The following is a 16,786-nucleotide window of genomic DNA, read 5'->3' as shown; positions in this document are numbered from 1 at the left end:
TACTTCCTCTGTGCTACAGCACAGGAAAGATATGGACCTGTTAGAGCCAGTCCAGAGGAGTGGCTGTGGAGGTGATCATGATCAGATGGCTGGAGCACCTCCTGTATGAGGACAGGCTGAGAGAGTTTGGTTTGTTCAACCTAGAGAATAGAAGGCTCTGGGCAGGAAGGCTTAAAGTAGCCTTCCAGTACTTTAAAGGGCCCTACAGGAAGCTGGGGGAGGGCTCTTTTTGGGGAAGTGCAGAGATAGGGCAAGAGGTAATGGTTTTAAGCTGAAAGAAGGGAGAATTAGATTAGTTATTAGGAAGAAATTTTTTACCATGAGGGTGGTGAAGCACTGGCACAGTTTGCCCAGGAAAGTCGTGGATGCCCTATCCCTGGAGGTGTTCAAGGCTAGGTTGGATGGGTCTTCAAGCAACATGATCCAGTGGAAGGTGTCCCTCCCCATGGCAGAGGGATTGGAACTGGATGATCTTTAAAGTCCCTTCCAATTCAGATCACTCTATGATTCTATGATTCTTGTTGTCTGTTCAGAACAGCTACGTGTCATTAAAAAGCTATATTGTGCTGTAGACATGGTGACAAGAATATCCTATACCCTGTCCCAGAGGACAGATCTCTTACTGTGAACTCCTAGATCCCTGGGTTGAAAAGAGGCAGCTTTTTCCCACAGAGGTTTTGAGGATGTTCTCACCACATCTACTGTCCTAGTTCCCATCTTTGTCCCACTGCCAGCATCTCCCCCCTATACCTGAGAAATTGGGCTATGGTGCCCATAATGAGATGAGAGCCCAGGTTCTGTTTTTATGGGGCGCATTTCTTCAGTGGTCGTGGCACTGCTGCTGCTGCTGGTGGAGCTGGTGGTCGGAGTAAGACTCTCGGTGCTCGATGGACCTGTGAGAAAGCAGACAGTAAACCAGCTTCTTCTCAAAGACACTTCATTGCTGCACCCTCCCACAAAAAGTTAATGTAGATTAAAAAAAAAATAAATAAATAGAAAGGCGTTTTTACTGCTGAAAGTCATTCAGACAGCCTGTATTTTTGAACCATCAACTCATTTTGTGGTTGGGTATCTGACTCACCGGACCTAATGATCAGAAACATAAGCATGCAGACATATATGCACATACACGAAACTCCCCCATTAAACACTTACCTGCTGGTGTCTTTGTCTTGTTAAGGTTCTTTGGCTTGCGCTTCCTCGTCTGAATGCCCTCTTTTCTCATTGCTAAAGGCCTTGGCACCTTTAGACCCAAACATAAATGCACATTGGTTTTGGTATGTCCATTTGGTCATTTAGGAGAACATTAGCCTAGAGAAAAGAAGGCTCTGCAGAGACCTTAGAGCAGCCTTCCAGTACTTCAAGGGGGCCTACAGGAAAGCTGAGGAGGTGCTCTTTATCTGGGAGTGCAGGGATGGGACAAGGGGGAACAGCTTTAAGCTGAAAGAGTGGAAATTTAGATGAGATATTAGGAAGAATTTTTTTCCTGTGAACGTGGTAAGGCACTGGAAAAGGTTGCCCAGAGAAGTCATGGAAGCCCCATCCCTGAAAGTGTTAGAGGTCAGGCTGGATGGGTCTTTGAGCAACCTGATCGTGGAAGGTTTCCCATGGCAGAGGGGTTGGAACTGGATGATCTTTAAGGTCTCTTCCAACTCAAACCATTCTATGATTCCAGCTCTGCCTTGTAACTCAATGAAACTCAGCTGACGTAATTAAAAGCAACGAGATGGAACCCAAATTCACTGGTCAGCACTGCTGTGTGAAGAGATCTGTCAAAGGTACAAGATATGCATCCAAATGGGAATAGATAGGCTTTTCACACCATAGATATTGAGTGTTTTAAGGCCAGAAGGCAACAACTGCTCATCTGATTTACTTTCCTGTTTAATTCAGAGCAGGAGACATCTTTCTGGCTAATACTTGCTTTCTGGATAGGTATCAAGCCTGCATGGGGAGATCTCCATTAGGAATGGATCTCACTGAGGTATTCACTCTCACAATCATAAACACACTAGCATTTCTAGGAAGAATTGTTGGGTTAGGTAAGGCTTCCCCTCATGCACCTTGTCTTTCTGCTTTGATCTGCCTCATGAAGGATCTTCCATCCACTCTGAAGCACTGGACATAATTGAGAGCATGCATGTGTATAAAAACCTTAGGCAGAAGTGGGACTGGGGTTTGCTTCTAGGCAGTTGCCATGATGTTGGGGACTTCTGTCTTTGCCACGGAGGTGGTCCCATTGCCACTGACTGGTGGGAGAAGGATTGGAGATTTTCATCTTGAAGTCCTGATATGCCTTAGGCTCCAACAGGACACTTTGAAATACATCAGGCATGAGATATATACATGGAGCTCCCACTGACCGGAAGAGACTGGACACTCATGCCAGAGTAGTCATCTATCAGTTTGTTGTCAAGTCTACCACTAAGTCTTAGTTGGGATCTGACATCCCTTTTTGCTTCTGACTCAGGTTTTTTCACTAAAATGCATGCTTTTGGGTGGGAAGAATCCAGATCTAGTTTTACTGGGTTTTAAAGACTTTGATGGAGAGTAGCTAATCGGTATGTGAGAAGTGCCCTGCATCCATCACCCCTTACTAGTATAAACATGATGTAGTGTTGGGGACAACTAAAGCCCAGGGAAACAGCAGGAAAAACAGGTCCAAGAGTGCACAAAGTTGTGCAATGAAGCCAATACCCAGCTTGGTGCTATCAATACCCTCCCCATAGAGAGTGAAGATCAATGAAGTAGTTACCCCATGGAGCTTCATGTAGAGTCCACAGGCATTACAGACGGGCTCTCCCTCAGCATTTCTGCGCCAGAGCGTGGTTGTTGTCGTGTGGCAGTTAGCACAAGAGAGGCCAACGCGACGTGAAGCTGACTGCGAGAAAATGCAGAGGAAGAAAACGCATCAGCCCTCCACTGCTACCACTGGCAGCATCCCATATCCCAACAAGCTCACTCCAGCATGTCTCAGGTTTTCCTTTCCTTTTGCCTCCCTTCTAATTTCTCTGCCTTTTTCACTTCTTGCCTTGGTACAGTGGATAACAACTGCCTTTTCTTTCCGCTTTTGCCTTTTAGCACCTACTCCACTGCCTTTCCACTGCCTTCTGCCTGCCAATGCTATGCAGACATCTCAGCTGTCTCTGGGGCATCTCTGTCTCTGGCTGGTGCCAGAGACACCACCTGAACAAAGACCTAGATCTCCAGTGGGTTTAGTAGCAGCATAGAGATGCAACACACATGCACGCATCAAGACTAAGGTGTCTGGATCTCAGACCATCCTGCCCTTTCAGGCTCCCAAGGCCTTCACCTTCCAAGCCTCATGGCATATCCCAAGAAGACATTATCAATGCCATGAATATTACATACTCCTTGCTGAGTTTGCGTGATGTTGCTCATGTGGATTGATGGGGATATAGGAAAAACAGTGTTTCCAGCAGGATCATCATCCTAAAGATAAAGAGGGATAATTAATAGGAATCCACACTGATGAAGCTGTGCAGGGCCTTTTGAAGTTCCCTTTCTGGGTGAACTGGTTTAGCCAGGCTCAAAAGGCCACAAGATGAAGACAATGGTCTTGAAACAATATCAAATGCCAGGTTTGGACTTGGAAGCAGCATAGGCATTGGGGGTATTCAAAGCTACATCCTCCATGCCTTGCCTGACTCTTTCCAGCATCCTTCAAAGCTCAGGTTCTTAAGAGGCTGAGGATAAAGTCTGGATGGACTGCAGGCGAATTCCCTCATTGCTTGCTGATAAACTTGGGACTGGGCTTAAAAGAGGGCTTGCAGCAAAGCCAAAGATCTTCCCTTGCAGGGCTTTCTGGCATATCTCAGTCTTCAAGAAAAGGGGTTACACGGTGACAGATTGAACTCAGTCACTTATACTGGGTATGTTTATTCAGGTGGACCAATTGTCATTGCTCTGACCACATCACTGCTTTGCATACCTAGACATACCTTCCTTTTCTTCACGGAAATTCTCTTCCAGAAGAAAAAGCAGGAATTTGGCCATTTTGGTAAGATTTCCAGATTGCCAACTGCCCAGCCAAGTGGTAGCAAAGATTACAGAGATTTGCACAGCTCCTGCATTTATATTTCTCATAGGGACTTCCAATCCATCCCCCAGGGCTGTGCAAAGTTAAAAGCACGCATTGATGCTTACCCCAAAGGACCCTGGTACCCGACAGGTCACTGCTGATCACAAGGATGTGCCCAAGGATATCATGTGGACCAATAAACAAAACAAGGCGAGGGCCTGGATGCCAGGGTGCAGAAAACACCTGGCTCAGTCAGTGCGATGTCTGAGAAGAGATTCTCACAAGAGGGCGCTGGGTGGCTGTGGCTGGTGGCACCACTGAAGCTGCCAGTGTCATTTTTGACACTTGTGGCTGAATTTGAGCACAGACAGGTGTGAGCAATGTGAAGAGCAGGCTGAGGATGAAGCCTCATGGAAGACAAGGAGTGAGGAAATACGGCCTTGAGGGATGGCTTCCTGTCTTTTTGCTGCCTGGGGTAATGATGGTCCAGTGTCCCTGGCGTTCAGACTACAGAGACCTTCCCAAACCCATCACCAAAATGGGCAGGGACAGGCAGGATATCAACACCAAGATGTTCCCATCCCCTAGGTTCCTCATGCATACCTCATCCTGACCCCACAGGTTTTGGGATGCCCTGACCTACACCACAAACTCTGCTTCAGCTCACCCAAAGGAGTTGGGATCAGGGTATCCAGAAAAGGTGGCTTTTCAGTCACCATGAAATGACTGGAAAATAAGGACCCTGAGGGTAAGATAAGACGGACTGGTGGTGTTGTATTGCTGGAAAGGGTTTCCATTCATCCTAATATGCCTACAGGGATACTAAAGCAAAGAATGGCTTTTGCTAAACCAACACCGTGGCCCCTGTGTCCTGCAGCCTCTTCCACTGCCTGGCCTAGATGTCTGCAGAACTGGTCTGGACAGTACAAAGTCTTGGAGTGTCCCAGTCATAAAACAATCTGGCTTATTTTGGAAATCTGGACCAAAACCACCTGGATTGGGAAGATGGGGGACCCAAGGAGTTGAAACACAGCTGGCACCTCCACCTGGCCAAGGCCACCTGGCCAAGGTCTTTTTGCCTCATACTCACACACAGCCTTGCCCCACATGCATTGTGTGACGACTTACCAGCCTCCTCTGAGGTTTGAACAAGGGCCGGTTGATGCCATTCATCTTGTGGTAGAGCCCGCAGGCGTTGCAGAGGTAGTGCCCTGTGCCATCTCTCCTCCAGAGCGGGGTGGACATGGCCCCACAGTTGACACATTCTCGCCCTTCTGAATAATCATCAAAAAATTCTGCTGCCATGATGGGAGAGAAGGGAAAAGGCTTGGTTAATTAGGCAGCCGTGCATGTAATTTCTGGTCTGGTTCTCACTATTTGAGCCCAGAAGAGACATTTCAAGAAAACACAAACATTCTGATCGTGTAGGGCGCAAGAAACGGCTTTTTCTTTCTCAAGGAAGCCCCTGGGATTATTGGGCAGAGGAATCCCTTCCCTGCCATACAGTGTTGGCTGCAGGACTCCTGTGGCAGCAGGGATGTGCTGGGACACAGATACAAGGAGACAGAAATAGAAACCTTCCCTTCTGCTCTGACGTTATCCGATTTTCACGATTGGACATAGCCAGGGCAAACAGATTGGGACAGGCAAACAGCCATATTTACAATCAAGAGGAATTGTCTGCAACCACAAACGCAAGCCCAGACCCATAAAGCAGAATTGCCCAGAGATCAAACAGCTGCCAGTCTCTCGATGGGGCTCAAGCAAATGTGGGGAGGGAAATCCATGCCTGTATGCCCGCTAGCCTCTAGGACTTATCTCCTCACCCAGCCCATGCAAGGACCATCCCAGCCCCTCTGCGGAGAGGAATGGCTGCAGAGAGCTAAGGGGGAAAGATGTTCACATGCCTTCACCCTATTCTTTACGCAAGAAGCATCTCCTGAACTGCAAGAATCCATATGTACAACCCTAGCTCAGGCTGTCGGCTAACAGACATCATTTGGCATTCACAGGTGCGAAGAGACACAGTCTTTGATGTAAATCTCAACTATGCTTGGTGGCACTCCAGGGCTTGGTGCATTCATCCACCACATTCCTGATTTCCCCTCCACCAGAATCTGGCTGTGATGTGAGCATGAGGTACCTGCCCTGGGCTGGGCCAGTCCAGTCCAGTCGCTCAGGCTATGGCGGGTCCATATCACCTGCAAGCAGGTGCAGAGGTCAACACCACACACATTGACTGCATCATTGTTTGGAAAGACACAGGTCAGCTCACCCTTGGATGCAATCATAGAATCATAGAAGGGACCTTAAAGCCTATTCAGTTCCAACACCCCTGCCACAGCAGGGACAACTTCCAATGGATCAGGTTGCTCAAAGCTTCACCCATCTTGGTCTTGAACAACTTCAGGGATGGGGCAGCCACTACTTCTCTGGGCAACCTGTTCCAGTGCCTCAACCCCCTGGCAGGAAAAAAAAGTCTTCCTAATATCTATCTAAATCGCCCCCTCTTTCGGCTTAAAACAATTCCCCCCTCATCCTGTCCCTGCACACCCTGATCAAGAGCCCCTCCCCAACTTTCCTGTAGGCCCCTTTAAGTACAGGAAGGCTGCTCTAAGGTCTTCCTCAAGCCTTCTCTTCTGTAGGCTGAATAACCCCAACTCCCTCAGCCTGTCCTCATAGGGGAGATGCTCCAGCCCTCACCTCACCTTTGTGGCCTCTTCTGGACTCACTCAAACAGATCCATGTCCTTCCTGCGCTGAGGACTCCAGAACTGAATGTAGGAGTCCAGGTGAGGTCTCACGAGAGCAGAGTAGAGGGGCAGAATCGCCTCTGCAGAATCATCTCAATGCACTTGAGAAGTCTAGAACTTTGCTTAATAATATATAAGCACCAGCTATAGGCCTTGCTGAGATGTAAATATAGCTTCATCCAGCTGGTATGGACCTTGAAAATGGGTGTTTCTGACACTGATCCCACCTGGAGAGTATCACCTATTGAGTTCACCTTGGGAATGTATTTATTCTGTTGCAAAACCATTTGTTCCTACATGTGGATACGTTCTGTTGTGAGAACCAAAAAGGGAACGCTAGATGGCAACATGACTGGGAAGAAGAAGAGAATGACAAAAGACACCAAATGGCTCCGTTGCTTAGCATAGGCTGGGAACAAACTAGGCTGCCCAAAAGAATCCCAACAAACTACAGTGCACAGGAGGCATTTGGAGGATGGCAAGAGGTTTGCATCAGGACCATCAGGTATTACAGACCAGCATAACATTAGCTCTTAAAATGTTATTGTGCATCTTGCTTTTGTGCTTGTCCACCTGCTTGTTATAGGAGTAACTCAGCTTTCTACCAAGATAATAGTTCCCCAAACAGCAAACCAAAAAGCGTTTGGCTCCTTGCCAACCTGTGTCTCAATCCCATGTGGATTCTCTGATATCTAATAAGGGTTATGTTCAAATGCCAGCCTTATTTTTTCTTTTCTCCAGACTGTTTTTGGAAAATCTGTAGGAAACTACATAACCATGAAACAGCCAAAGGATCAAAAAATTACTAATGTGGGACCATTAAACTTGCTTGTATCAAAAGTGATGTGGCCAACAGGAGCAGGGAAGTGATAGTGCCCCTGTATTCGCTGCTGGTGAGGCCACACCTTGAGACTGCGTTCAGTTTCGGGCCCCTCAATAAAAGAAAGATACCAAACTGATGTGGCATGTCCAGAGGAGGACAATGAGCTTGGTGGGTGATCTGGAGCACAAGTCTTATGAGTAGCAGCTGAGAGTACCATGGCTGTTTATCCTAGAGAAGAGGAGACTGAGGGGATACTTTATTGCTCTCTACAACTACCTAAAAGGATGTTGTAGTAAGGTGAGTGCTGGTCTCTTCTCCCAAGTAACAAGTGATAGGACAAGAGGAAATAGTCTCAAGTTGCACAGGGGAGGTTTAGATTGGATGACAGGAAAAATATCTTTACTGAAAAAGTGGTGAAGCACTGGAACAAGCTGCCTCCACATCCCTGGAGGTGTTCAAAAAATATATAGATGTGGCACTTCGGGACATGGTTTAGTAGGCATGGTGGTATTGTGTTGATGGTTGGACTTGATGATCCTAGAGGTCTTTTCCAACCTTAATGATTCTGTGATTCTAAACAGAGACACAAAGAAAAGGATTCACGTGAGCTTAATTCTCCCTAGAAAACCAGGCTAAAAATGGCAAAAGTTTACACTGTGTGCCCATGCAGAGATACTAGAACACAGTAAATGAGAGTACCCAAGGGACTCTGGGGCTAGGAAAGAAAGAATCCAGTATCTCCTCCTAAGCATCTTAGGAAGACCTTGTTACCTATGAGCAATTCTGGTGCTTTAGGAAAGATGGGAATCCCTCCGGGTGATTGTTGTACAGATGGATTCAGTGATACTGTAACCATACTGCCTCACTTTCCCCTTTAAAATCACCATTGAGTTACAGCCAAAATCTAGATCAAATAAACTTCCTCTGAGAAGAGGAGGGATTGGAACAGCTGGGCAGGAAATTAATTTCCTTGAAAAAAAAGAAAATAAAGGAAGGAAAACATTTCACCATTTTTTTCTTGTTAGAAGTTGTTGAGGTTTTTGATTATAATTTTTCCAAAGAAAAAGCCAAATTATTTTCACAGTAATTTTTGTCCTGTGAGAAAATCCCTTCTTCTTTGAACATAATTCAGTACAAAGTTGTTGATATAATCCAGGGAGAATTTAGCAGAACAGAAGTAGTCCAAAGTAACAGTTAAAACTGCAGACCATTTTGGTCTGTGTTGGTGACAAATTACAAAATATCATATTTTCAGGAGATTTTTCTATCAGAAAATCAAAATCTGAAACTTTTTAATCAAGACAAAAGAGAAAATTCCTAACAGTGCCTCAGAAATATTAAGACTTAGACAAGCTCTTGAATAAGAAGACCCCTCAGAATGGGTATGATAAGAAGAAATGTCAAGTATGGGAATACTTTTGGTTTTAGAAATAAATAGAGGATGTGGAGTTGAAACCAGGCAAACTATAAGTCTCATATTTTATGACAACAATCAGATTTGTCATTAAAATATTGAGTGTTGTTATTTCCTAAGAGCTTGTGTGACACTCAGTTACACTGTCCACATTATTTTCACTGTTGTTTTGTAATCGTAGAATCATAGAGTAGTTTGAGTCAGAAGGGACCTTAAAGATCATCCAGTTCCAACCCCTCTGCCATGGGCAAGAACATCTTCCACTAGATCATGTTGCTCAGATCCTCATCCAGCCTGGTGTTGAACACCTCCAGGGATGGGGCATCAGACATCCAAAACCCTTGTACAAAGCAGTCTTGAGGCCTGCTCCTTTTCTTCCCCTTTTTCATCTGTGTTTCTTTGAGTTATGTTCTTCACTATTTGTTTGGTGGTTTGGGTGGTTTTCCATTTCCAAGGGTTTGGACTGGTGATTCTCTCTTGAGGGATTTTCACCGTCTGAAGTTTCAAAAAGTCCTCTTCTGCTTCTGTAGTAATAGCATTTGTGTGATTTTCCTCTCTCAGCTGTGTACAAAGGTGATCCTTGTGAACGTTAATAAACAGGAATTACTGGTGATTGAGTTGAGGTAGGAACAGACTTTGTCCTAGGGCACCAGGAGGCCCAACGCAATGAGTGGCTCTCCCTAATTACAACTCTCGTGAAGCAATATCAAATGGGTGCGACCCTTGCATGCGTCACCCATTGCTGAGTCAGAAGATGACACCTGTATAGTGCAACATCATTAAAACCATTGCTGGAACCCAGTCAGAGCAGAGGGAGATCCTTGACCTCAAGAAATTTCACTTGGAGGAGAAACATCCTCCCCTGCTTCAAAGTATGCTTGATGATTGCAAAGGAGGTTTCTTGGGCACTACTGGATACCATCTCAGAAAAGGTGATGTGGGTTTAGTTCATGCGCTTAAGTGAATGAAGGGCATTTGGGCCCCAGTGGAGAAGTGTAAGGCAAGTGATTGGATTTCCTTCTAAAAGACATGCTATGATTTCACGGCATCACTAAACTCTGGGATGAAGTTGCTGAGGAGAGCTTTCTGAGCTAACCTGACCACATAGGTGAGACGTCGCAGCTACTCTTGAAAATCTGAGGGTCTACAAAGTAGCAAGAAAATATGACCTGAAGAGCTGTAGCCCATGTAGTTTGATATGGATGGGTTCCCCTGAGCTAAGAAACCCAAATGTTCCCAGAGCCCACAGGAGCAGTGATCCATTGGCAGGCTGAGCTATATTGGGTATGGAGGTCATTTGATTTCCAGTGCACAAATTGTTTAATTTGTCGTTGTTATTAATAATGGGGATTAAGGAGGCTCCCCAGAAAAAAGCAGCAAAGTGTTTGGTTGTCTTCCGTCTCAGAGCTGGAGCTCTAAATCCTGGCATTATGAGATCCCCTGACACTTATTCCTTGTACTTAGCAGCCGGGAAAGGAAACGTTTATTCAGGCAGCAAATTGCCTGAGCGGCTCCCGCAGGGCCCTGAACAATGCAGGGGGAAGGAAAGGCTCCCCCAGTCACACTCAGGGCAATAATTTCCGTTTTGTGGCACAGGAGCCGCTGCCTGATAATGGAGATTTATAAGTCCCTCCAGTGACCTCTGCAATAGCCTTTTTGCTGGAGAGATTTACTCCTTCGCCCAAAACCAGGTATGGACAGCAAGTGTGACAAGGTTGAAGAAAGGATAACATTTTCTGATTAGGCTGAGAAGGACACAAGCCCATGGCTGGAGTAGCCTCATGTGTGCTGAATGACCTGATCGTTCTCTTTGAACATATAGCTTCTCTGAGTGCCTTTGCCCAGCCCCTATCCTGGATAATACCAGTCTTGGGATCAGTCATGAAAGCAGATGTTGAAATCTCACTGAATGACCCAGCCAGTGGAGAGGATAGATTAGGTCTTGCTGTGTAAAAGGGGATCTTTTTACACTCACAGCTATAGCTTTTCAGGACTGCAAGGTCCCTGGAGCAGCAAATGTCACTTGTGTGTTGCACAACAGTCTCCTAATCTTGGGTGAGGCCTTGAGCATGCAATGTCAGAAATACTTTCCACAATGGGACATTCAGTCCCCAGGGAGCCAGGAGCAACCCCTAAGTGAGGCTTTGGGGTCTGGTAGGGAAAAAGCATTTTGGATAAAGCCCTTCATGGCTCTTAGTCACTGGGAGTGGTCCTTCACACTGACCACTAGGTCAACAGAGATCAACTGGTACAGACAATGCAGGGCTCAACAAGAAAAGCAGATCTGAGCACCGCCAGCCAGCCCACACCTACAGGCACTTTTTTGTAGCATGGCTAGGACATGACAACATCTCTGATCAAGGACATGGCCCACCCAAAGTCTGAGTACTTTTCCCTTCCCAAACAGGAGAATCGGAGACCATCTCGCAACCAAGTCAGCTGGAGATCAGAAGGAGGTTGCCCAGTACCTGAGTCTGAGAATGACTTGAACTGCCTTCTCTGAGTCTTTCCACTATCTCTGCAAAACCCAATTCTGCCAAACTTGACAGCATGACCATTCCTAGGCCCGGACCTTCTGGGTTTGTTTGGGCTTTTCTTTAGCAACCCTAAATTGTTAACTTTGGAGAGGTCATCCTGAATATGTAAACCTGAAGGATCAGGGCCCAAGAAATAATAACAGTAAAAGCATCTTCCATAGAGAGATTCTGAATCCTTCAGTTCAGAGTCAACAACTGGTTTATAAGGTTCTGTTCCCAAACCAGCCTCTAGAAGGGGACAAAGAGCCCTCCCTGCATTGGTTTGAGTCAGGCTCTGCTGCATGAGAAACAACAAAGAAGTTGTCTACCTTCTGCTCTCCAGGCTCCTTCCTGCCTTCACTCCTTCTGTTGAAGAGGAATGGAAAGTGACTTCCATTAATATAGCACTGGAGTTTTGTTTACGGCTGGAGGGATATTTAATATCAACAATTCCCCCTGCAGAAGTGTCTTCTCAACCCAGTGAAGCAACTCAGCGAAGGAGAAGCTGTCCTTCAAGCACAGCCAGGCACTTACAGGCTCTAAACAGACCCTGAGAGTAGTTTTCCCTGCAGAGAAGCAGTTTCCTAAACCAATTTGTTATGATAAGAGGTGAGAGCCATGTTTCTGTATATACATGAGTCCAAAATGTATTCTCAGAGGCACTCGCAGCTGAGGCAAAGGGCATTTACCCCTCAGACATATGGACACCCTAGGACCCCACCCAAGACATCCTCACCTTCTGCTTCAAAGTACAGCCACCACAGCCCAGCAAGGCAAAGCAGGATTTGCCATTCCCAGCTGCTCAGGATGGCTTGTCCCAAATCCCAAGATTGTTTCCACTAAACAGTAACAGTGTAGAAATTTTTCCTATACTTCGAGCCTTTAAAGATCTATAGCCAATAGAAAGTTGCCAGAGACCCTTTCCTTTTTCATGGTGAGAGACATTATTGGCTTGACACACAGACTGGGATCAGAAAGCCCATGTACATTATCTTACCTGTCAGCTACTGCAGCTGGGGATGCTTCTGTAGAAACGGATTCTGCTTATTGGCTTTTTTCCCCTCCCTCTTCTTTACCTGTTTCTTCTCTGATAGAACTTGGGGGAAATTAATCCAGGGCCTCACTGTTTTAGAGACTAATGGGACCTAGGTACATGGGTAGAGCAGGACAGCACCTGTTTGAGTAGTGCCCATCCCTGGTGTGGTTGCTGGTGGGAATGTCGCTCCCTACTCTCCTCTGATCTAGTAACACAGAGTATCACCTGTGTGATTGTTGATCTGCAGGAAATGGAGAAGGGGTAAATTCCTCACTGTTAGCAAGAAACACGGTTTCAAGTAAAGTGCATCATTGTGAAACTTCACAGAAATGGCTCAATGCTGTCCCAGAATGTTTTTGGGTTTATCTGACACATCTACAGTGAAGAAAATTGTTGGTTACTCAGTTGGCTGCCTAAACCAAACAGGCTTTCCCCCTGCAAACCTAACAACCGTACTTATTGCTTTGGAAATATTGAACCTACAACCTAGATGTGCCACATGCTGCTTTTGAAAAGGCAAAGAAATCTGGTTTTTCCTTGCTTTGTGAAACACCAGTGAGACTGTTCCCCTGCAATTCTTCCCAGGCCAAATGTTTCACATCAAGGCAAAGGGAACATTGTGTCCCTCCCCTACAAAGCTCCCTCCTCTGCCTGCAGCAAGCCAAGGTCTATGGCACACACCATTGCCAACAGCCAAGAATACTCCTTTCCTTCATTAATATGTTTTCCCTGGTTTGAAGGACAGTGGAGGTACAAGCAGCCAAGGGACCAGCTGAGATTATGCACAAGAGGGATGTGACAGGAATGTTGGTCAAATCCTGGGCCTGGATTTGACTTCACTCATGGCTCTGCAACAGGCTTCCCTTGAGCAGGGGGTTTCTTCAGCTTGTGACACTTCTTCACCTGTGAGAAGAAGCAAAGGCTCTTCCCTGCTTCACTGGAGGGGAGCAACAGGACAACTTTCAAAGGCCTGGAGAAAAACAGTGGATGGAAGAAGGATGGGTGGAAACAGGCTGGTGTCCAGGTACAGATGAACTGTTTTGGGAAGGGGTGGGAGATGGTGCTGTGGGACTGGCCAACGTGATTGCTTGGAAAAGCATTGACAGCTCTCCAGCACACCAGAACTTCCAAACCACCATAAAGCCCAATGCTGTATCAGAGCTAAGCAGAAAGGTTGTCAACTACACAGTGAAGTACACTACACAGTCCTCTGTACAGGAGAGAGGCGTGCAAACAGCTCCAAGGTTGCTTTTGGTTGGAACACTTACAGGCTGTCCCTTTGATAGCAACCTGGTGTCCTACAGCACCTTCTGCCAAGTTGTGTGGGACTGAACTCCAAGGCCTGCTTTCTTTTGATGAGATGTATGCCTGATCCCACCTACCTAGGTGACTTCCTGTTTCTTACTCCTACTTACAATCCTTACACTAGTAAACATCTGAGGCTCTTCTGATAAACAGGAGGGAGATTCTTCTGCTTATCAACCATCCAAATATTGTTTAACAAATCTCAGACTAGCATAGGGAGCCCAGGGAATGGCTGGGATGGGACTCTCCACAGCCTGGAATCTGCTTGGCAGGAGGCATCTGCAAATGACCTTTCTCTATTTTGACAAAGGAAAAACAGCCATAGTATATTCCTCCATGAAATATGGCCCATCCCTGAATGGATATGCCCTAGAAGAGGCTATCCATTGACAACTGCAAGAGAAGAGGGACGGGTCACAGAATCACAGAATCATGGAATGGTTTGAGTTGGAAAAGACCTTTAAAGATTATCCAGTCCAGTCTCCAGTTCATCTAGTCTGTGATGGGCAAAAGATTTAGAGGATCCGGATAGCCTGGGATTTGCAATGCCATGATCCCACCTGGTCAGCTGTTTCTGTGTTGGACACAGTCAATGGATCACCTGTGACATGCGCATGTCTGACGTACACACAGGGGACCACGAGTAGGTGTGCTATGGAGGCATGCCAAGGTGCTGCTCCATGGCTAATCCATGGCAACTGGCCTTATGGCTACTGGGTAAGTGGTGAACCAGGGCCACTTACCAGTTAACTGGTGAACCCTGACCTTAAGCCCAGCTAGCAGAATCTGACCAAGTTCTGATATGCTTGGATGCCAGTCTACAGTGGTCACATCCAAACTGCTTCCCAGGATCTTTACTAGGAGATGCCTGGGTCCACACTCAGATGGTCTGTGCTCACATCATGGCGGGGGCCATGCTAATGGCTAAAGAGCATGGTCTATTTCGTTCCCATGGATAGCATCTGGCTGGTTCATCATCAAGGATGATACAGCCTGCATGTGCTTTTGGTCCACTCAAGGCTCCTACAGAGCAGCAGATGAGCTGAAACTTCTAAATCCATGGGAACCTAATGTTTTGTGGTCTTTTGTCGTAGTGCAGCATCTGTCTGTCTGCTGGTGACCAGCTGTCTGTCTGTAGAGGTGACTACAAGCACCCAGGTGGACGAAAGACAGGGCCAGCTCTTGGTCCAGGGAATCAGCAGCTGTTTGCGGCCATTTTAAAGACATCATTGAGAAGCTAGGCAGATACATGCAGACAAAAGAGCCAAACTCTTCTCAACAATAGGAGAAGGCGCAAAAGGACACAGCACACACCAGACTGGGCACTAGGAAAAGAGTTTTCATTAGTAGGTGGATTGAGTACCCAGTGAGGTGGGGGAATTTCCATCCCTAGGCATTTCCAAGCCTCATCCAGGTAAAGCCACAGCCAACCTCAGCTACTGCTAATGGTTCTTTTGCTTCAAGCAGGAGGCTGGACGAGAGATCTTCTGTGATTCTGTAGTCCTGCAACTCTGGAAAGTCAGAGATTTTTTTTTCTCAGACTGGTATAGATCAGAAGGAAAGACATTTATCCAAGTCAAATGAGCAAAATCCTGCTTGTAGCAATGCAATTTATTGTATTATTGTTATCATATATGTGTGTGTTATACATGTGTATGTATATATGTACATATATATAAATGAATATAGCTGTATATATTTACATACACCATGTCCTTAAGAATGTTATTTTAGCAGGTCAGGAGTCATCTCTAATTTGCTTCATTTGCTTTTGCTGTTAGAATTATTATTCTATGGCTATATAGAATATAGCTATATAAAACTGTACATATACCTTTCTTTATACATGAGCAAATATAACACACACAGACACACATATATATAAAACATATATATACTATGTGTACTTACAGATGTGGCACTTACGGACTTGGTTTAGTGGTGGACTTGACAGTGTTAGGATTATGATTGAACTCGATGATCTTGAAAGTCTTTTGCAATCTAAACAACTCTATGATTCTATGTGTAGGAATATACATTAAATACATAGAGTTTATAGTGCCCCACTAGTTTGAGCATGATGGCAGTAACTGATATTGATGATCATGTGCATTTCCAACCCCCTGCCCCAGTTTTCTTTAGCTCACTAATTTGGACTGACTCTGATTGGAAGGTGTTACGCTGACAAATACCACGCAGAGGAGTAACACCAGATCCTGGCCTCCCTATGGGACACCAGCCAGGAACAAACAAAAAGGTGTTTACTACAGTTCATCACGTTATAGGGGGCAGTCAGTTTGTCTAACCCCTGGCCCTTCTCTTTACCTCTTTTATTAGTTATTCTGAATGTTAAGTCAACTCAGCCCCTGAGCAGGATGGGAGGATGGAGCGATTCTCCTGGCTGCCAATAAAGCATCTGCAAAGGTCAGTTCGCACAGAAACTGCAGCCTAGGCCAATAAAATGGCAGGTACCGAACTTATCAGGGCAACATATAACTTGCAGTTTTTCTAACTCAATTGATTGGACTTTTTATCTAAAATAACAGGCATTATAAGATAGGCGAAAGTCTAGATAAGAAAGAAAATTGAGTAGGTCTTGAATCACGATCAGCTTGGGGACAGGTTCAAACTCCCACACCTGCCCTGGAGGAATCAATGAAAGTTTCTTGGCATCGTCCACTCATTTTGAAATGCTGCTGAAGTTGAGTGAACTTTGAGACCACAGCGTTTATTCTGTGATTATAATTAACCTGCTCACTCGTTGTTATTGATTTTGCATGAAGGGAGGTGACAGAGTCTGACTGGGATGTTGGTTTAGGGATAGAGATGGTTGGGGAGGGGAGGCAGCTGGGCAGGCAGGCAGATCTGCTGGAGTGAGACCCTTCCCCAGCTTGAGGC

General features: G+C 45.8%; 1 protein-coding gene across 4 annotated transcripts in view; it reads right to left on the bottom strand.

Moving 5' to 3' along the window:
- GATA4 (GATA binding protein 4) overlaps positions 1 to 16,786 on the bottom strand; it is a 31,408-nt gene that overhangs the window by 5,465 nt on the left and 9,157 nt on the right. For 3 of the 4 annotated variants that reach the window (XM_054063172.1, XM_054063171.1, XM_009562564.2), the window contains 4 exons: positions 5,171 to 5,340; positions 2,756 to 2,881; positions 1,156 to 1,243; positions 751 to 893 (listed from right to left, as the gene is read on the bottom strand). In XM_054063172.1, coding sequence (XP_053919147.1) covers positions 751 to 893; positions 1,156 to 1,243; positions 2,756 to 2,881; positions 5,171 to 5,340 — 527 coding nt within the window. The remainder of the gene's footprint in view (positions 1 to 750; positions 894 to 1,155; positions 1,244 to 2,755; positions 2,882 to 5,170; positions 5,341 to 16,786) is intronic. The other variant, XM_009562565.2, reaches the window with a different exon arrangement.

Source organism: Cuculus canorus, chromosome 3, assembly GCF_017976375.1.
Source record: "Cuculus canorus isolate bCucCan1 chromosome 3, bCucCan1.pri, whole genome shotgun sequence".
In the NCBI taxonomy this organism is placed as follows: Eukaryota; Metazoa; Chordata; class Aves; order Cuculiformes; family Cuculidae; genus Cuculus; species Cuculus canorus.
This window is presented reverse-complemented; position numbering and strand designations above follow the sequence as displayed.